Source organism: Balaenoptera musculus, chromosome 9, assembly GCF_009873245.2.
Source record: "Balaenoptera musculus isolate JJ_BM4_2016_0621 chromosome 9, mBalMus1.pri.v3, whole genome shotgun sequence".
Taxonomy (NCBI): domain Eukaryota; kingdom Metazoa; phylum Chordata; class Mammalia; order Artiodactyla; family Balaenopteridae; genus Balaenoptera; species Balaenoptera musculus.
In genome coordinates, this window is record NC_045793.1 from 89,508,572 (window position 1) to 89,530,820 (window position 22,249).

The window sequence follows — 22,249 nt, forward strand, 5'->3', positions numbered from 1 at the left end:
TTTGAACTTACAAATAGTAAATTCAATTAATTTAGTAAAACCCAGAAAAATCCCTCTGTAAAATTTCGTCATTAACCTTTCTTATATCATTCACATTTTTGTAGTACTTACACATTTGAGCAACTTTATTTCATCCAAGGCTGTCTCTGTATAATGCTGGGCACTTTTTACAACTTTCATTGCAACAAATCCTTTTCCCCTTAAAAAAAAAAAAATGCGTTTAAAAAAATTTTAACAGAAGTGATCATTTATAATAACTCTAATAAACTAGACATCATAATGAACTCTAATAAACTCCAATAAATAGCAACTTTCAAAAAGCTTTCCTTTAAAATAGTACTTTTCAAATTGTGGGGTTACAGTAAAGCAGTGGGTTCATGTGTCAATCTCTTCTTTGCTTTGTGTTTCTGTTTTGTCCTCATAAAAATCAAGCAGACTAGATAGGTGTCAGAGTTCATCACATATGGTTAAGATCAAGTATTATAACACTTCTGTTTCAATTCACACACACATTAGACATGTGTACATGTACTCTAAGGATGCAGTTTCATATTATGGGTCATGGCTTTCCAAAAAAGTCGAAAACCACTGACTGGAAAGGCCTAAACATTATTATTTTATATTTGAATGTTTTTCTGGTATGGATGAATTACTAGAAAAACAATATGACCCGAGTGTAGTGCAATTACAATGAATAAGCCTCAGATATAAAGGCAGAAGAAAATTAATATTTCAAGATGACAGGCAAATGACCTTCAAACTGAGAGGGGAAAGTCTGACTAGGTGGGGCAGGCCTGTGCTGTGTGCTTTACATGTCACAACAGAAGCAGGTGTGCTCCTCAGCCTTAGCTTGATATAAAATAAAGATGTTGAACCAGACCAGGAATCAAAAGCATGAATGACAAGGAACACTTACTGCATATCCCAGCACAGCCAGACAGTAGAGAAGTGTCCCCATCCTAGCTTCCTAATAACATGATACCGGCCATTGAAGAGGTCTCCAATTTTCACTGGATGATAGCCACCTTTTATTATTTAAAAGAAAGAAAAAATAAAATTAAATTTCAGAAAACTAGTAATGGAAACTCGTTCTTCCTTGTCAGTTCCTGATACCATTAAATAAAACTCTAAATAATAAAATCAGATTTAAAAACATGTTTAATAATACAACAGTTTTCAAGACTATCTTTCATCAAGAGAAAAATGCCCCCTATGCCTTTCTTTTAGGCTTTTTTTTTTTTTAATTTAACTTAGAAAAGCAATGAACCACCCAGCAAGCTGTAACAATAACTGGAGGGTTTATATTTAAGTCTAGCTGTACATAATACGTATATTCTAGCTCTTGACATTTCTAAACAATCTTTTTTCTTCTAAGCAATAAGTTAAATGCAAATCTTCTGGGGTCAGTATAATACAACTCACCAAAACAAAGGATGTGTACTCCGCATAGTTCTGCATACACCAAGAGTTTATGCATAGCCAACAAGGAATTATATAATATATGACAATTTACCCACCAAAAGAACTTGCTACTCTCACCACTCTTCCTCAACCTAAAGCTCCTGCCAGGAAACAGGCTGGAGAGAAAGAGAGAGCACCCAGTGTTAAGGTTGACTCTTGGGGAGGTAAGGACGCTTCACAGGCATCTAAAAGACCTTCACTTGACATCGTAAATAAAATAAGCAGGGTACAAAGTAGCATGCAAAATATGATACCATATTTTGTGAAACACACAAGAAAAAGTCTGGGAAGATAAGATGTTAGCAGCAAACATCTATGGATATAAAATTACTCTTTTATTCTTTTTATTTCTATTTTACTTTATTCGTTTTCTCTCTCTCTTCCAATTATTTCCTAAAAAAAAATAAAAATACTTTTCTACATTTCATTCTTTAACATCTACTGCTCTATTTATTGCAAAAATGTTCTCACTTTTTACATCTGCAGAATTCTTACAAATCACTCAGGAAAGACATGGATGTTTCGTGCCTAGTGTTGAGAGGCTCAAAAAAGCAGGAAGCATCTAACCCACATGCTCCAGTATATCTAACAGAGGGCCAGGAGTAGCAGTTCAAGAAGTATTATGAATGCTGATGAATATTTAAACTGTGTTGAATTAGTAAAGCAGGAATTTGACCAGATACTAACTTTCTATGATTTTTACTCTCATACCACCCTTGCTTTTCCTGGATTTTAATATCAAAGTCTGTAACAACAATTTGGGCAAAAGACATGAACTGAATCGTAAATTAGGAATAAAATATAGCAAATTATTAAATGAATGAATGGGTGTTAACTAAACTTATTGTGGTAATCATTTCTCAATATATAGATGTCAAGTCGTTAGACTGTACTGCTTAAACCCACACAGTGCTTAAGTCAATTCTATCTCAATAAAACTGGAAGAGAAAATGGCTGATTACTTACATACAAGGCTAAACCAAAATTAAAGTGGGCTCTGAGTTCACAACACAGTGTTTAAATCATTCAGATTAACAATGAAAAGGACGAAAAGAAATCGACCATTATTCAAGTAAAATTAGGGATACTGTGCTAGGCACTTTATTTTCAAAACCAGGATCCATGAAACAAAAGTAAACTGAAACATGCTGCAGACTTTCCACAAGGGGAGGGAGCAGGGGCGGGGAAGGAATAAGGGAGAAGTTCTGCCTGGGAAATGCTAAGTTGAACAAAGCAAGCAGATTTCTTGACCAAAGTGGTTCTCAGAGCCCAGTGTCTTAACACACGGTGGGAACCTCCAAGAGAACAGGATGCTACAAATTCCAGACAGGTCTGCTCACAAAACCATTTCTTCAAGGAACTAGCCACATTTCACAGCACAAAGTATTTAGGAAACACTCACGTCTACTGTTTCTTACAACATGTGTCGTTATCTCTACACTGCTGAAGTGGGCAAAAGTCTCAGAGATAGTAAGTAGTCAGTTCAGGGCTGGAAACTGGGTCTGACTCCAAAGCCCACCACACTCTGTTCACCAGTAAGAAATGCACTCCATTTTTAATACCCAGAAGACCATTTCCTGGTCTTACTAAACAGGAACACTTGATAGTTTAATTGAAAGCTACTTACCACTTAATTGCATATTATTGCTAACATGAAGGTTTCGAAATTTAAAACTAATTTAATTATGCATAAAGAGAAGAAACCTGTACGGCTATTATATGTTTCAGATTTGAATTCTTGAACAGCCAGAGTGTGTACATGTGAGCTAAGATAGACAAGCACTACTTCCAGTGTAATCACAGCATAAGAACAGCTGTTGCTTTTCTCAACGGGACTGAAAGTTGAACAAAAGAAATTACTTAGTCCAGTTATTTCAAGAGCCCTCACACTGAGAATATTGTGCCAGAAAATAGGCCAACTAACAAGAGGTGCATAAAAGTAAAACTTAAACACAAATATAAAAACAACTGAAAGCACTAAACATATCCTAAGTTGGGTTTTTTTTTTTTTTTGGCCTTGCCGCGCAGCATGCAGGATCTTATTTCCCAGACCAGGGATTGAACCCGCGCCCCCTGCATTGGACATGTGGAGTCTTAACCACTGGACCGCCAGGGAACTCCCAAACATATCCTAATTTCTATTTTGAAAATCTGATGTACACAATTTCAAATCTGCAGTCCATATATTGTCACATCCTAACTCCCAAATTTCTATAGGAAATGACAGTCTTTCTGAACATTTTTCTATCTCTTCTCAAAGAACAGAAACTAACACTCAGGCTGCCAGAGGGTGGAGCACATCTCCACACGGCAGCTCACACCAACCGCCTCAACATCCAGGGAACTAAGAGAAAAAGGATACTCTTCTCCAATTCCCTCAAATTAGCAAACAACATGTGCCACGATGGCTATTAGCAGAGGATACCCCGTGGCCCACAACACCGTCCACACCAAAGGAATCCTAAGACCAGCCAAAGACTAGACAAGGCCCCCTCCTTCTGCTTCTTCACCATCAGTCAGTACAGAAGCACAGGACAACAGCAGTGCCACAGAAGGACCCTGCTGATGGCATCAAGCAGAGAACCAGGAAGGGTCCAGCAGTTGGGGACTAGCTTGACTTAGGGGTTTGGTTGATACCATTGTACCTCACTATTTATACTATTTAATATAAAAAGCATGCATTTATCACTTAAAAGTTTTCTTCTTTTTCTTTTTTTAATTTGGCTGTGCCACGACTCTTACAAGATCTTAGCTCCCCGACCAGGGATTGAACCCACGCCCTCGGCAGTGAAAGTGCAGAGTCCTAACCACTGGACTGCTAGGGAAGTCCCCAAAGTTTTCCTTTTATTCTTAAAAAGTAAATGTTAGATTGGATTACAAATACATGAGAGCAAGAATGGATTGTTAGGCAATTTTTAAGTTCACTCCGACTCCTATCTCCCAAGCACACCCAAAAAAACTATAACTAATGCTCTACCTATACCATTTATAAGGCTTCAAAGAAGACAATTCTGAAACTATCCTTCTTGGCTGTTTTGGGGGAATTGTTGGCCAAGATAAAGATGACTCCCTTTTCCTTGCTGAGCAAAAAACAGGTTCAATTTGAATAGTAAATCAAAAGTTCAGAACTCTCTCACAGACAACAGTCTGGAAGAATTTTCAGCAAAGTCTCTATTTTCTATCAAAAAATATTAAGTATCATTTTCTTTCACTGACCCTAGTTTCTTAGCCCTCTGATGGTGATGTTTCAAATTAAACAACATATAAAAAGGATAATACATCATGACCAAGTGGGGTCTATTCCAAGAATGAAAACTTGTTTAATATTCAAAAATCAACAGATGTAATTCACCATAATTAACACTAAAAAAAAGAAAAACTATATAGCAGATCAACAAACATACAAAAAACATTTCACGATATCCAACGTGCATTCCTGATGAAAATTCTCAACAAAGCAGGACTAGAAGAACATCTATGAAAAATCTACAGGTAACATCAGTCCTAATGGTGAAAGACTGAATGCTTTCCCCACCTAAGATCAGGAACAAGGTAAGTATGCCTGCTCTCCCTACTTCTATTCAACACTGGCCTGGAAGCTCTCTCAGCACAATCAGACAAAATAAATAAATAAAAAGGTATCCAGACTGGAAAGTAAGAAGAACTCTCCGTGGCCAAGCAGGAGCCTATGGGGCCTTCCCAAGACAGACCCCTCCCCCATATCCTCTGCAGCAGCTCCTCTCTGAAGTACCAGATAATAGTATCTCATGCATATTTCCTGAGTTTTTCAGATGCTAAAACCACCAACAAATGTTACAAATTAACCACCTGATGATCACGAGCAGGTAGCCCCCAGACCTTCTGCTGCCTAAGGAGTGATCATCATCAACCCATCAGAGAACTGTGCGTGAGCTGATCACATACCCTGGGACGCCCCTTCCTTACCTTTCCTTAAAAATGCATTGCTGAAATTTCTCAGGGAGTTCAGGGGTTTTTTGAGCTTCAGCCACCCGTTCTCCTTGCTCAGCCCTGCAAAAAACCTTTCTCTACTTGAAAGGTTTCTCAAACTCGACGTTTCTGCTTGATTGGCCTCACTGTGTGTCGGGGACATGAACTTGCACACAGTAACATACCTCTATTCATAGACAACCTGATCGTCTACATGAAAAAGCTTAAGGAAGCTGCAAAAAAGCTACTAAAACTAATGAGTGAAGAGAGTAGCAGGATATAAGCTCAAGATATAATAATTAATTGTATTTCTACATACCAGCAATAAACAATGAGAAACTGAAATCTTAAAAATAGACTTAGGGATTTCCCTGGTGGCGCAGTGGTGAAGAATTCGCCTGCCAATGCAGGGGACACGGTTCGAGCCCTGGTCTGGGAAGATCCCACATGCTGCAGAGCAACTAAGCCCGTGCGCCACAACTACTGAGCCTGCGCTCTAGAGCCCATGAGCCACAACTACTGAGCCCATGTGCCACAACTACTGAAGGCTGCGCACCTAGAGCCCGTGCTCCACAACAGAAACCATGGCAATGAGAAGCCCGTGCACCGCAACGAAGAGTAGCCGCCGCTCGCCGCAACTAGAGAAAGCCCGCGCGCAGCAATGAAGACCCAGCACAGACAAAAAAAAAAATATATATATATATATAATGTATATAAAATAAACATATATAATATATAAAAAATATATAATATATATATAAAATGTGTATATATATATACACACACACACATACACACACACACACACTTAGGGGACTTCCCTGGTGGTCCTGTGGCTAAGACTCCATGCGCTCCCAATGCAGGAGGCCCGGGGGTTCTACCCTTGGTCAGGGAACTAGATCCCACATGCTGCAACTAAGAAATTGAATGCCACAACTAAAGATCCTGGGTGCCACAATTAAGACTTGGTGCAGCCAAAATAAATAAATAAATAAATAAATAAATAAATAAATATATTAAATTAAAAAAAATAAAATATGTGTGTATACACACACACACACGCTCTTAGGAATAAATCTAACCAAAGATGGGAATGGGACTTCCCTGGTGGTCCAATGGTTAGGACTCGGCGTTTTTCCCAGCTGTGGTCTGGGTTCAACCCCTGGTCGGGGAACTAAGATCCTGCAAGCCGTGTAGTGAGGCCAAAAAAATAAAAATTTTTAAAAAAAGTAAAAGGATTAAAGAAGCATAATAATCAATGTAACGGGTAAATGTTAATTGTCCTAAATTTAAAAAGGAAAAAAAAACATGTAAATTGGCTTCCCTGGTGGCGCAGTGGTTGAGAATCTGCCTGCTAATGCAGAGGACACGGGTTCGAGCCCTGGTCCGGGAAGATCCCACATGCCGCGGAGCAGCTGGGCCCGTGAGCCACAATTACTGAGCCTGCGCGTCTGGAGCCTGTGCTCCGCAACAAGAGAGGCCGCGATAGTGAGAGGCCCGCGCACCGTGATGAAGAGTGGCCCCCGCTTGCCACAATTAGAGAAAGCCCTCGCACAGAAACGAGGACCCAACACAGCCATAAATAAATAAATAAATATTTAAAACAAAACAGAATAAAACAAAAACATGTAAAAGTCATTTCTTAAGACAATTAGGTAAATTTAAATAAAGGAATTTTAGATGACGTTACAGAATAACGCATTTTCTTCGGTGTAACACAATGATATCATGGTTACACAATAGGAGAATGCACTTTTTCTTAGATGTTTGCTGAGAATTTGGGAAGTAAAAATGTCATGATGTTTTAACTTCTTTTTAGGTAATGTAGCAAAAGAAAAATGCATATACATCACACATGTATATAATAAAGCAAATTAAGAGAAAATGTAAGTCATTCCTCAACAATGCTAAAATAGATGAAATGCAGGAATTCCCTACATTATCCCTTCAAAACTACTTTACGTTTGAGAATTTCCACAATAAAGAAGAACGTTATTTTTAACCTGCCTCTTTCTTACTCGTTCCAAAGGTGTGGTGGTGAGAGCAGCTGTCTGGACGACCAGGCAATCACAGAGCAGGCGGAGACCAGCTCCAACCGCTGGGGGGCAGGAGAGAGAGGCCCTGCAGCCCGACTGGAAAACGCATGTGGGCGGGACCCCAAGCGCTCCGAAACAAACTCTGAAAAGGAGGCTGAAGGGGAAGCTGAAATGAGAAGCCTGCTCAGGGCCAACTCTAGGCTCGTGGCATTCAGGGCGTCATTTAAGGTAGCAACACGGGGACGCTGTGCTATCGCTTCTATCGAACGCGGGTCGGAGGCGGGGCGGGGCTGCTCACGGGCCAGCGTCCCCCAGGACCGAAGCCTTAGCGCCGGGATTAGAACCAGGCTCTGCTAGATTCTCAACACCGCGCTCTTTCTACTCTACCACGACTAAGTATTCACCCCGCCGCTAAAATGTGTGTGCCTTTTCTTTATGACTAGGATTAAAGTATGGATTAATTGTATGGCGTTGTGAATGAATAGAGAGAAACTCTGTAATAAAATTAAAACCGCCATTTTAAGTAGTATCTATTTTCCCAGTACAAGACAAGCAGTTGGAAATGGTCTGTCAACGATACCTAAGAATCTCTTGTAACTGACCTTCATGAACAAAATTTTACAACCGTTCTTTAGTAACCATAATTTAGGTTACAAAACATATGAAAACAAATTACTGCTTTAAAATTGTATCACGCATAAACTTGCTAACGTTTGACAGCCGCATCACACTTAACAGTTGTGAAAAATATGTTGGTAGAGGACATCAACTAAAAATGTTGAAATTAAGAAAACACTATTCTCCTGATTAGTAATTTAAAGTAAAATTTAGATCATAGGCACCTCAGTAGAAACATTAATAATAATGCTAAATATAAAAAGCCAGGGGCTTCCCCTGGCGGGCCAGTGGTTAAGACTCCGGGCTTCCACTGCAGGGGACGCGGGTTCGATCCCCGGTTGGGGAGCTAAGACCACGTGGCCCTGCATGCCATGTGGTGGTACAGCACACACACACACACACACAAAAGCGCAGGAATAAGGTATAAAAAATAGCCCTAGTATCTACCAAAAACCAAGCAATAATGAAGCCTACAACACAACTGTTAAACTCCCTTCAAACTGGGGGAGATTCAATCAGAAAAACTTAATTTAAAAACTCTTGAACGTAAATTAATCTGTTATTACATCAAGTATTTCCTATAACAATGAATGGGAGAGAGCTGTAGAGGCAAAATCAGAGCAAAGACAGATGCTCCAAAGACAGAGGACCCCTATTTATCTATGACCTTAAAGAGGTAACAACAAAAATTACTTGAATGTAAGATAAATACGATGGATGGAGAAACAATTTTTGCAGTTGGCCTACAGAGACTGGAGTAAATAGACTGAGAGACCTTGAACATTTGAAATGTTACTACAAAGGCCAACTAATAATTTCAAGCCCTTGCCTCCTGCCAATTACTTGTACAGATTTGTGCTTAAATTCAGGGATGCTGACTTGAACCACAGCAGTGGCACTTACTAGTTATGTTACTAGTGACACTGAGCAAACTACTTTGCTTCTCTGGGTACCTGCCCCTACATCTCACTCTCTCAGAATATCTGGGCACATATTAAGTGCCATGTAAGTGTTTACTCTGTTCGGCCACTACCCAAATCCACTGTGACTAATGACACATAATGGGTCAGCAGGCCAGGGTTATGGGTATTACCTACAGCTATTTAAGATGGTACAACTAGGTGGCCCAAAGTGTAATCTAAATCATCATCACAGCCCAATCAGCAAAACGTGTTTGATACTCCAGATATGATGATGATCTATAGCTGTCAAACATCAAAAAAAAGGAAGTAAAAGAAACAAATTAATTAACTCATCTATTTTCTTTTCTTTTTTTATTGACGTATAACTAACCTACAACACTATGTTACGTTAGTTCCAGGTACACGACATAATGATTCGATATTTCTATTTACTACAAAATGACCACCACAATTAATTCATCTTTTTATGATTTATTCAAACATTGAAATATTCTTATAAGAGAATTAAGACTTTCAACATTCAAGTGTAAGGTCACCTCACAAGAGATAAGGCTGTGGCTTACCACAATCTTACACAGACTGTGGCTTCTCTCCTGGGTGCTCTCTCTACCCCTCCCTCTGCCAAGCTGGCTACTTTGCTATGAGCAGCCCTGTGAAGAGGCCCATGTGGCAAGGAACTAGGGCCTCCCAACAACCTCCTGAGTGAGCAAAAGCAGGGAAATGAAGCAGATCCTTCAGGCCGGTCAAACCTTCAGCTGACAGCAGCCCCAGCTCACAGCTTGAGAGAACCAGATCCAGATCAACCATATTTCTGCACATGTTTTGAACACAGACGTCGATGGCCTTTGTGAAGAGCCTTAAGAGTTGCACAAGATAGGGCTTCCCTGGTGGCGCAGTGGTTGAGAATCCGCCTGCCAATGCAGGGGACACGGGTTCGAGCCCTGGTCTGGGAAGATCCCACATGCCGCGGAGCAACTAGGCCTGTGAGCCACAATTACTGAGCCTGTGCGTCTGGAGCCTGTGCTCCGCAGCAAGAGAGGCTGCGATAGTGAGAGGCCGCGCACCGCAATGAAGAGTGGCCCCCGCTTGCCGTAACTAGAGAAAACCGTCGCACAGAAACAAAGACCCAACACAGCCATAAAAAAAAAAAAAAAAAAAAAAAAAAAAAAAAAAAAAAAAAAAAAAAAAGAGTTGCACAAGATGTACAAGTTTAGACTTTCATCCTTATTTGTGAAAAGAAATTTAACAAGACAGTATATCCTTAGTAGATTTCCCTTTCTCTTATGACCAGATGGGAAAAAGTGAACTAATAATCTAAACATAATATCATATCACATAAAGACACTGCCAAGGGAACTGTATAGTTGAAAAATTATACTTTTATTATACTGCAAAACTAAAATGTGTAGTACTTAAGGCAAGCTGGTAAGAAGGATATCGAGCTGTGAAAATATCTGTAAGATGCTGAACTCAGCAATCACGGGATCCACAAACATTTAAGAGGTTAAAGTACACTAAACAGGGCTTCCCTGGTGGCGCAGCGGTTGAGAATCTGCACAGGTTCGAGCCCTGGTCGGGGAAGATCCCACATGCCGTGGAGCAACTGGGCCCGTGAGCCACAACTACTGAGCCTGCGCATCTGGAGCCTGTGCTCCGCAGCAAGAGAGGCCGCGATAGTGAGAGGCCCGCACACCACGATGAAGAGTGGCCCCCGCTCGCTGCAACTGGAGAAAGCCCTCGCACAGAAACGAAGACCCAACACAGCCAAAAATTAATAAATTAATAAATTAAAAGTAAAAATTAAAAAAAAATAATAAAGTACACTAATAGCTCCATACGTTTACAAAGTTGGAATCTGATTCTAGACAGTATCAAATAAAATTAAGGATTTCTTGTGCCTTTATGATCAGTAATCTAGATTTCTTCTCATTTTAGTACTGCAACTTTAGAGCTTATAAGCTAAATTTTTCTAAAATACATTGAAACTGACAGAAAAGACCTTCAAGGATGACAGAGCCCACAGTAGAAATGCAACTCGCATTCTGGGGGGCAAGCCAGAATCTAAAAGCCTAATCTCTACAGTCTAGAAGATTCCTGAATCATTTCTTAATCCAGTGAAAAGGCTTTAGAACACAGTGTTAAATGAACTTTGGGGGCTGGCAGGAGTCCTTGAAATGCACAAGGAGTTACCATCAAATCATAAATGGCTAGTGGCTGTTTTCAAGAGGCCAAATCTACAGATGTCGTTGAAGCTGTACTTTGGGTCACAAACTTTCTTCATCAAACATACACATATACGGGCTTCCCTGGTGGCGCAGTGGTTGAGAATCTGCCTGCCAATGCCGGGCACATGGGTTCGAGCCCTGGTCTGGGAAGATCCCACATGCCGTGGAGCGGCTGGGCCCGTGAGCCACAACTACTGAGCCTGCGCGTCTGGAGCCTGTGCTCCGCAATGGGAGAGGCCGCGGCAGTGAGAGGCCCGCGCACCGCGATGAAGAGTGGCCCCCGCTTGCCACAACTGGAGAAAGCCCTCACACGGAAACGAAGACCCAACACAGCCAAAAATAAAATAAATAAATAAATTAAAAAAAAAAAAAAAATAAGGAAACATACACATATAACTAAGTGTTCAGTTTCACTGAAAGTACTTTGAGCATATAAATATTCTATAAATCTTAGAATTCACAACGAAAGATAGTTAATGGACACACTTTGTATCCACTGACAACACTTTTTATCGTCTTAAGTACACAGTGCCAGTCACTGCCATTTGTCTCTTCAGTATGTCCTTGACAGAAGGCTCTTAACCACTGCTCCATTAAAGGTATTATAAAATTTACCTTTCAATTAAAAAATACAGTCTATGGAAACTAAGTACAGATTCTTTAAAGTCCAATTGGGTGTCTGGTTAATGCACTTCCTTAACAGCAGCCTGTAAGGTAAGTACTCCAGAGGACTGATACAGGCTTAATTTTTCAAGGGTTATCTTGTCTTTTTATGAACTCTGTCTTTATGTCTATACCTCTCCATTGATTTTGGCTGTTTAAAGACTTTTTTTTTTTTATTATCAAATAGATTCCTCAGAGGGCTCATGAGAAAAATATTCCCCCAGGGCTAACATATATACTGTGTATAGCATTTTATACGGGACCTTTATAAATGAAGGTCAGTTTGACAGGTACAAAATCTTTGGCTCTTTCTTTCCTTGAGTATATCAAATGTGTTGCTCTATTGTCTTCTTGCCCAAAGTATTGCTGTACAAAAGCTTGGTAACAATCTGATTTTTCCCCGATAAGACATGTGGTCTGTTTGCCTAAAAAAGTTTACCACTACATCGAGCAGGATAAGGCTGCAATGTTTACTGGGATTTTGCAATGATCTTCAGAGTTTTAATGTCTTCTTTCTTGCTCTTAGCCTTCTCCTTACTTGCTTTGTAGGCAGAGGAAGAGTAAACAAATATTATTTGAGATCTTAAAAGCGGGCTAGTACATGGACTTGGATACTCGAAGATTTGGGGCTTATTTCTTAGTTCTTAATTATGTTCTGGATAAGCAAAAATACAATATATTGAATTATGAACTGGGGAAACAACCGATCTTGGAATGAGAAAGCCTTGTTAGGTGAAAGTAGAGTTCAGAAATCAGAAGACTCCTGAGAAATACTGAATTTCTTTCACAGCTAAAAAAAAAAAATTCTTTTAGTAACCAAAAAAGCTTTTAAAATAAAAGAACTCTGACAACAATTCCCTGGCCATTTAAAACCAAAGGCCATAATTATACACACTCAGACATCAAAATATAACTGAAAGACTAAGTTCCTTCAGTAAGTCAAGATCTATTGTTATTTCACACTGCCGTTGTTCATGAATGTGCAAGGATGCATGACAGCACATAGCAACGTCTGACTCAACCACACAACTATAGGCATGTTCCCAGGTGTACATTACACCTCTTGTAAAAAATGAAGAATAATTCATTGTGAATAACCCAAATTCTCATTATTTCTAAAGGAATTCAAAAAATGGGAAAAGGATATAGATCTTGGAGATGAATGACTACAAATGCAGTAAGTAAAAGCTCTTTGACACATATATGGAAAACAGAACTGACTTTTGAGCCTCATTCTAAAGCCCCACCTAGTTTTACAATCCAAGAGTAATTAACGTTTTCTAGTTCAGTCATCATCAGGAAGCCTAACTCATGTAACAACTTGAGCATACCCCTATGGTACGCACCCAACATAGCAAGTTAGATAACAGTCAGTGGACTTTAGGCTTAGGTCTTATAGTCTGTGCCAGACAAAAAGAAGATTAGATAAATTTATGAATTAGGAAAAATGGTTAAATGATTATACCACAATATAAATATAACTATACATACTTCAAAGTTCACAACATCCTTTTATTAACTTCTTGTGGCATTCTTCTGGCAGACTATATTCTCCAAAGGCCACAACAGCATCTCCCAAACCACTTGCTCTTCTAGAACCCTGAAGTTCTACTACAAGAAAGGGACTCTAATTCTCCTCCTTGTAGATCTGGATGAGCTTTTGATGTGCATCTAACCAACGTAAGGTAGTGGAAGTGGCTGTGTGATTTTTTCGAGGCTAGTCGTAAAGCAACACAGCTTCCACTCTGTAAGGTGCACGCTCGCTTTTGGAACTCTGGGTTCCAGGTAACGACTGACCACCCCCGCCGCCGCCCCGGAAGCCGCAATGCTGTAAGGAAGCCAAGCCACACAGAAAGCATGCAGACAGGCACACCTGTCTGCAGTCCCAGTCTTCCAATACTTGTAGCCTGGGGGGCCAGACATGTGAATAATGCACTTTCAGATGATTCCTGTGTCTCCACCCTTTGAGATGTCTCAACAGACACCCCAGATATCATGAAGCAGAGGCGAACCCCCTCATCTTTGCCCTTTTTAAATTCCTGATCCATAAAACCATAAGCAACATTAAAAGCTGGCTCAACGTGCTAAGTTTTGGAGTAATTCATTACACAACAATAACCAGAGCAGTCCTTATTCTACTCACCATAACAGTTATACAAAACCTCCTCCCCATTGTTCTACAAGAAAGATGTGCCCTCAGTCTTTCCAAAATTAACCCACTACCTCCAAAAATTACTCATCTAATTCCTTCCTTGTTGGCTCTCCAACCTTTCCTCAGATTTCTTCTCTTCTGCCTAGAAATAGGCTCAGGTATCCTGTCTTAAAATCAACTTTCTCCTGTGCATATCTGACCTCACCCCCTAAAAGCTACAGTCTTGTCTTCACTTCATTGCTAAATTTCACCAAAGTATCTGTTATGCTCTCTCCAGTGCATCCTCACCTTGACATCTGCATGATCCATCACTGGCCCCAACCAATGGGGACCCTCCCCACAAGTAGCTCACTGACCTTTTCTCAGCCTTCATCTTCAAACTATGGCTTAACTGAATACTGCTATTAAGTCCTTCCTTCTTGAAAACACTCTTCCTTTTATGCCTCAGACTTAACAGTCTTGGAAAGAACACCACCATCTTATTAGTGTGTTACCAAAAAAGGAAAAATTACTATTGTCCTAGGGAAGAATTTTGGTAGCCTGATGAGATATTCAGTTTAAAGGTCACAGTGAATATGGGTGGTATAGTAAATAAAGCCGAGTAGGCTGCTCACAGGATCAATAAAAGGAAAATAGGTAAAATTATTTTAATTAGCATAAAAGTACAAAGAAGAGTAAAGTACAATCAAGACATGAAGAAATTATAATCAAAGAACTAAAACCTCTTAAAAAGCCAAATCACAAGATCACATGACAAAAAAAGAATAAAGGCAAGTTTTAAAAACCCAATGGTCAAAAATAATATGGACACAATTTTTCAAAAATACTAAATACAAATGGCCAGTCTTACTAATAATCAAATGAGTAAAATAAAAACAAGAGATTATTGGTGAAATCGTGTAAAGACAGTGGTGCTGCGTGGAGCCACACTGACGTACTTCTGCTAAGTGTGTAAATCAGTATAGTCTTTTTGGAGATCAACTGGTGACATGTTTTAAAATGAAAATGCACTATGCTTCAAACTAGCTAATCTCACCTACAAATTTATGCTTAGGACAAACCCGTAAGTGAATATACAAGGAGTTCCCAGTGGCATTATTTACAATAATGAAAGGTGAGAACACATAAATGTCTAATCACTACAAAGCTACTTAATCAAAATAAACACAAAGAACAGAGTATTATGCAGAAAACAATGATGCAGAACTATATGTAGGTTCATGAAAATACATCCACAAATATTACTGAAAGGAAATAGCATAGCATAGTATGGGAAAGCACACGCAGATCAATCTCTTTTATGGAAGTTATACATATATAGATATGCATATACACACATTAATTTCTGGGAGGATACCTATGAAACTTGAAACCCCTTTAATTCACCTTGGAGAAGCTGACTGTGGAACAGAGTGTCAAATACAAAAACTGAGAATTTTAATTTTTTGCTTCCTATTTTGTTCGAATTTTTTTAACACTACCATATACCACTTTCATAATAATTTTTTGAACTAGCAAATAAGAGTTTAAATAAATAGCTATAGTAGTATATACTTACGATCACTCAGAACTGCAGGTATGAACCTCAATTCACACAGTACTTCCTAACACTGAAAGCCAACAAGGAAACAGGGGCAGCACAACAGTCGTGGTATTAAAAACATCAATAACATATTCTGACACGGTAATGGTACAGCTTTTCCAGGTACTGAGAGTGAAGGAAAACTCTCATGCATCCTCATAAACAGAACATGTGTACTCATGGGCCACAACGTTAGCAATAACACGTGCGTGCGCACGCTTGCACATGTGCATGCACACACGCACACAGTTAACGCAGCAACTCCAAAGAAGATATATAAATGGCCAATAGGCACATGAAAAGATGCTCAACATCAACAGTCATTTGGTAAATCAACATCAAAATCACAGTGAGAGACCACTTAAAACCCACTAGGATGGACAAAATAAAAAAGAGTAACAAATGCTGGTGAGGATGCAGGGAAACTATAACCCTCGTATTACATGCTGGCAGGAATACACAGTGATGTAGCTGCTTTGGAAAAACAATCTGGCAGTTCCTCAAGAAGTTAAACATGGAGTTATAATATTACCGAACAATTCTACTCCTAGGTATATATCTGAGAGAAACGGAAAACATATGTCCACTCAAAAACTCATATACAAATGTTCAAAGGAGCATATTCAAAATAGCTCCAAAGTGAAACAACCCAAATGTACATCAACTGATGAATGGATAAACAAAATGTGATATACCCAGACTATAGAACATATTATTCAGAATAAAAAGGAATAAAGTACTAATGTATGCTACAACATGAATAAAACTTGAAAACATGCTTTAAAAAAAAAAAAAAAAAAGCCGGCCACAAAAAGGCCACAGACTATATGATTCTGTTTATATGAAATGTCCAGAATAAGAAAATCGATAGAGACAGAAAGTAGATGAGTAGCTGCCATGGACTGGGGACTGACTGCTCCTGAACCTGTGTCTCTTTTGGGCGTGATAAAAATGTTCTGGAATCAGTGGTAGTAGTTGCACAGTTCTGTGAATATATTAAAAACCACTGAAGTGTACCCTTTAGAGGGGTGTACCTTATGTAATCAATAAAAAAAAATTGTATGTGGGAAAAAATAGCAAATTTTCAATTATTCCTTCCTAGTCAATATAAAATAGACCAAAAAACTCCAACAAAATCTGAAACTCCTTTATTTCATTATAATCTTTTAAATTCCAGGTTGAAACAGGATCCAATACAGAGAGATAGAAAAATCATCATGAAAAACCTGGATAAGGTACCTAAGAATACAGTCCTTTTTTATACTAGCCTCAGATGGGAAACTAAGGAGAAAATATAGACGACAATGATGTATTATAAACTTCAACGCTGCTAAGAGACAAGATCTTAACTGTTCCCACCACAAAAAAGAAATAAGAATTATGTGATATGACAGAGGTGTGTATGGTGGTAATCATCTTGCAATATGTAACATATCAAACACCTTGACCTACACAACGTACGCCTTAAAACTTAAATACATCAATTATATCTCAGTAAAAATAAATTTTAAGAAAGAGACAAAATAAATTACTCCAAAACTTGCCCCATTACCAGGTTCTGTTTGTAATATTTAGAATCATACCTTAGATGCCAAATAAGAATCAAACATGCCTGGGCCTGCCCAGGGAATTAGTGAACAGCCCCAAGGAGGCAAAGTGCAAGAAAGTTTCTGTTTGGAGCTAGGAAAAGGAAGGGATTTTATGCTCCAGTGAGCTCACAAGGGGGTGAGGGATGATGGGACAGAGAAAGATGAGAAGCGAAGCCGTCGCGTTGACTGTGCACTCTTTCTGAAACCAGACTCCAGGGACCAGCGGTGCAGGCCAGCGGAGAGAAGGGCCGTGGGACAGCTGGAGGACCCACAAAGGGCAGGGTGCAGGGGCACAGGCATGGGGGCATCTGGGCTGGGCCCTCTCTCTACCTATGCCACACGATCCTGCTCTGGTTCTGAGTGCAGTGGGGAGAGCCCTGGTGGCACGGACGAGAGCACGTCACAGTGGGTGCTGGCAGCACCACAGAACAAGGAGCGGGAAAGATCACGACAAACGTCACATGGTGACTCTGGCCCAGATCCTGCGGCACCTCTTCTGGGGATGTCCAGATCCAAAGGGGCAGCCTCTGCAGGGGGCTGACAGGCGGGGACAAGAACTGCTAACATTTAGAATGAGCGCAAGCAGGACTCCATCTACACTCAAAAAATGAAAACTTCAGTTTACACAACGGAATGCGTCGAGGAATGTTTCGTTGAGAATAACAGAGCTGTACCTTTGCAGCTCCTCCAAGGTGAACACACCCCTTTGGCTGCTCTCCTGCCTGCCTGACTGCTCTGTCTGTTCTTCCTCCTCTTGTGCCCCACGGAATTTCTCAAAGGCTTCTCACTGAACCGTCTCCCTGCATCTTTTTTATTCACTTAACACTCCTTATACAATTTGTTTTCCTATCAAATCTATATACGTGTGTAAGGTCTGGAACAGTCCACAAGACCACGCTCATTTCTGACAGAACTGTAGGGTCTAGGGGTCCCAAAGGCCACCCTCACTACTGACACCAGCTGCAGATTTGGTGCGTCCGAACACCGTGCTCAGTTCCAGGAATTAATATGTGACAAGAACTCACGGAAGACACTGAAGGCAGTTAAACTCATGGTTACAGTTTATTATAGCATAAGGGCTATCACTTAATGTCAGTCACAGGAAGAGACGCCTGGGGCAGAATCAAGGAGGGCCCCAAATTCAGAGCTTCCAAGTGTCCTCTCCCAAAGGACACTGTCAATTCCTCCAGTTAATGACACATGACAATGTACACATAGTACTGCCAACCAGAGCAGTTCACCCAAGCGTTGGGGCCCAGAGTTTTCATTAGGGCTCCGTTATGTAGACGTGGTTGACTGGCAACATGGCAAACCTCAGGGTTCACAAGTGCCGAAAGCCCTCACCCAGTACCCATCACTGTGAGATCACTGTGTGTGGCCCGAGGCCCAGGTAAAGAAGATACTAACCAGGCAGACATTCCAAGGGCTTAGAGACTATCACCTAGGAGTTCGGGGCAAAAGCCAGACTTCTCTTTCAGCAATGTTAAATTCTTTACTACACCGGCTGCTTGCCCGCTCTTCTGAGCCCCAGATTCGTATCTCCAGCTGCCTTCTTGATTTCTCCACCAGTTTCGTTAAATTCAAATGAATAAAGTCAAACTCATCCATATTTCCCCAGACCAACTGCCATTTCACTGTTCCTGTTAATAGTACCAAATCCACTTCTTTTCAATAAAGAATTGAGGCAGTTTATAAAACCACAATACAAGATATAAAATTAGAAGGAAACTGGGGTGAAGAAAAAACAGCCCAGAAAAAATAAAATAGAATAATGCTGCAGTGAAGTTAGGACACAGAATGCATGCTGTAAATCCCTGTTCAGTTGTTAGAGATGGACTGCACATTTGGCTCTGGGCTTTTGAACAGCCAAATGATATCTGAAACTAAGAAGAAAAGACAAGCAGTTTCAAAATTCAGAGTCCTTATTTTTTTTCATGATGCCCAGGAAGTACTATTCTTCTTCCACTCACCCCAGAATTGAAGACTTGAAATTTTTCTCACTGTTGTCCTCTACGTGCCATGGTTTATCAAATGATAAAGATGCTATCTCTGTGATGTTGTTTGCTTTTGTCTTCTCCTTATATACATATTCTCTCTCTCCAACTCCAGTCATTTAAGATTTCAAATTATTCTTCCTTCAGAACAGCACTTCCCTGTTCAAAACCTGCAATGGTTCCTCACTGCTAAGTTGTTCTTTAAACATTTTTTTCTATCTACAAAGAAATATATGCTCAATGCAGAAAACAAATAAAAGACAAAGTTAAAAAAAAGAGAGATAGAGAAATCCTGCAGTCTAGATATACAATTCCCTAATATTTGACAAATGTATATGCCCTAATTAATACAAAGAACATTTCTCCAAAATCTCAGTTTCCTGATGTAGTCTCCGATTCATGTTCTTTGCCAACTATATATATTGCAATTATTTTCTCCTACTCTGAAGCTGGTCATTTCATTTTTTTAAATGTCTCTCAATCAGCAAAGGACTTTTTATTTGGATGAAATCCAATTTTTAATTTTTTTAACCTTAATACCTCTTGTATTCTCTCTACAAAATCTTCCCCTACTCCAAGGCTGTGAAGACTTCTACTTTTTTTCTTTTTGTAAGCCTTATGCTTTTCGTTTTATTTTTAAGTCTATGGGATCCATCACAACCTAAGAAATAGATCTTTTTAAAAATCCACACATTTGCTGTAAGATCAGAAACAAGACAAGGATGTCCTCTCCTACCACTTTTATTCAATCTTGTGCATGGAGCAATGAAGCAAGAAAGAAACTTAAAGAATGCTAAGGAAAAGAAAACTATTTTCAGTTAAATGATAAATGCTTGTGCAGAAAATCCAAAAAATCTACACAGAACACACACACACAAATAGAATTAGCAAACAAATTTAGCACAGTTACAGGACACATGGTCAATGAATTAATTGTATTTCTACATATCATCAAAAAACAAAAACAAAAGAGAGGAAAAAATTTAAATATGCGCAAGACCTCCACACTAAAAAAACATAAAACATTGCTGAGAGAAATTAAAGGCCTAAATAAGTGTGTTACCAAGGCTGTGGCCCCAGAATCATACCCCAGCCCCTCCCTCAAATAGAAACCAATTACTCTTTTTTTTTTCTTTTTAAAAATCTTTTTCTAGAAACCAATTACTCTTTTCTAAGTTTCAGGGGGAAGCTGCAAACAGAAAAAAAAAAACAAGAACTGGTTAGAACCAACAAGGCCCAAGATGGCAGAAGATCTGACTTCCAGCAGACCATAAGCCTCATTATACACTCAGTGTAATACATTAGCATGCTAAATGACACACCCCTCAGTGCCTTGACAGTTATGACTGCCACGACAACAACCAGAAAAGCCCAAACAAGGACTGAAGAGGAGAGCTGCATCAGTTCCAGGTCCAAACCACACTCCTGTTCTCTGATAACTCATGAATATTCCTCTCACTCTATCCAAATCCCTCCATTTTACCTCGACCCGCCTATAGATTTGGTGTCTCCACCCGGATTGGCTTGAGAAGTTAATCGGCATATAATCCATGTGAGATTCTCCCCTCAAATTTTTGTTTTTTGTGTAATGCTCTCACATACTCTTTTACTTTTTTGGCATTTATGAGTGCTATTATATTAATAAAAAGCAATAACAAAAAAAAAATTTGTGAACTAAGTTCCTGCTTCTCCTTTCTTTGGCCATTGAATAAAGTGTGTGCTGTTCCAGTCTCAGCAAGGGTTTCATTACAGCTGCATGAAACTGATGGAAAAAGAACCTCTCTGGGCGAGACCAGGGGTCTCAGCCTGGGCTAGAACCCTGGCCTGAGTCCAGCTGACCAATTTGGTAATAAATGGCCACAGAGATGTTAGTGGTGTCTGGGAGGAAGAAATTTCCTCTACCTTTCTAGGTTGTTCTAGCTGGTCTAAGAATTAAATTGACAGGTTAAAAGGAGAAAATCAAACAACAGTTTAATGACGTGTATACACAGGAGAGGCCCAGGAAAACTGAGTAACTCTCCAAAACGACCAAAGCCCTCATCTTAAATACCATCTTCAGGATGTTGTGGGTAGTGATTTGGGACTTCAAAGGGAAGGAAGGCCATTCACATGGAGATGGAAAAGCAAATACTTGGTAAATGGCTGTGACACAGACACAGAGCCACAGAGCGGACTCTGATTTCTAGGCTCTGCTGACTCCCCCATGACACCTAGCCCACATTCTTTGCAGACACCTCTGATGACAGTTCTATTCCTGTCAGGGAACATGCCCTCTATTTAAGTTCTTTTAGGCATTTGGGGGAAAGTCAAAGTTTCTTCCTGAGTCTTTTGGGCCTTTTCAGCTGGAAATAATCCACATGCCAAAGAGACTTCAGGGATGGCAAATTTTGCTCCTCTACAATGGATTAGAAGATCAATACTACTAAACACATGTCTAAAATATTTGTATTTATAAGCTGAGGCTGACATTATACATAAATACAAAGGAACTAGACAAGTCAAAACCCATTCTGGAAGAGAAGCACAAAGTTGGAGGGCATCCACTACCCAGTTCAAGACTTACTATATAAAGCTACACAAATCAAGGCAGTGTGGAATAAGAGCACCAACAGACCAAAAGTGGAATGGAACAGAAAAGAGTCCATAAATAGACCCTAATACATACAGTGAATTTATTTACAAAGGCACCAGGCAATTCCATAGGGAAAGAAGTGTCTTTTCAACAAATGGTGCTACAACAACTAGACATAAAAGTATACAGAAAAGAAGAAACCTCCACACCAACTTCACACCTTACTGCTGACATTTTGGTATAGCTCTTTCACCCTAAATACAATTTTAAAAAGAGAGCTGATCATACCACAAAGGTTCTTTTGCCTTTTAATGGCCAACATTAAATTTTGAGACTTAGTAAAATTCAACCTGTGTAATCTTGTGGGATCTCAGTTCCCTGACCAGGGATTGAACCTGCACCCTTGGCAGTGAAAGCACCAAATCGTACCCACTAGAACGCCAGGGAACTCCCAAGGGTTCTTTTTCTATTCTGCCTTCCTTCAGG

General features: G+C 39.8%; 1 protein-coding gene across 10 annotated transcripts in view; it reads right to left on the minus strand.

The window, feature by feature from the left end:
* The window catches only part of SRPK2 (SRSF protein kinase 2), a 229,667-nt gene that overhangs the window by 43,876 nt on the left and 163,542 nt on the right, over positions 1–22,249 (minus strand). For all 10 annotated transcript variants that reach the window (XM_036862832.1, XM_036862831.1, XM_036862836.1 and 7 more), the window contains 2 exons: positions 917–1,025; positions 112–199 (listed from right to left, as the gene is read on the minus strand). In XM_036862832.1, coding sequence (XP_036718727.1) covers positions 112–199; positions 917–1,025 — 197 coding nt within the window. The remainder of the gene's footprint in view (positions 1–111; positions 200–916; positions 1,026–22,249) is intronic.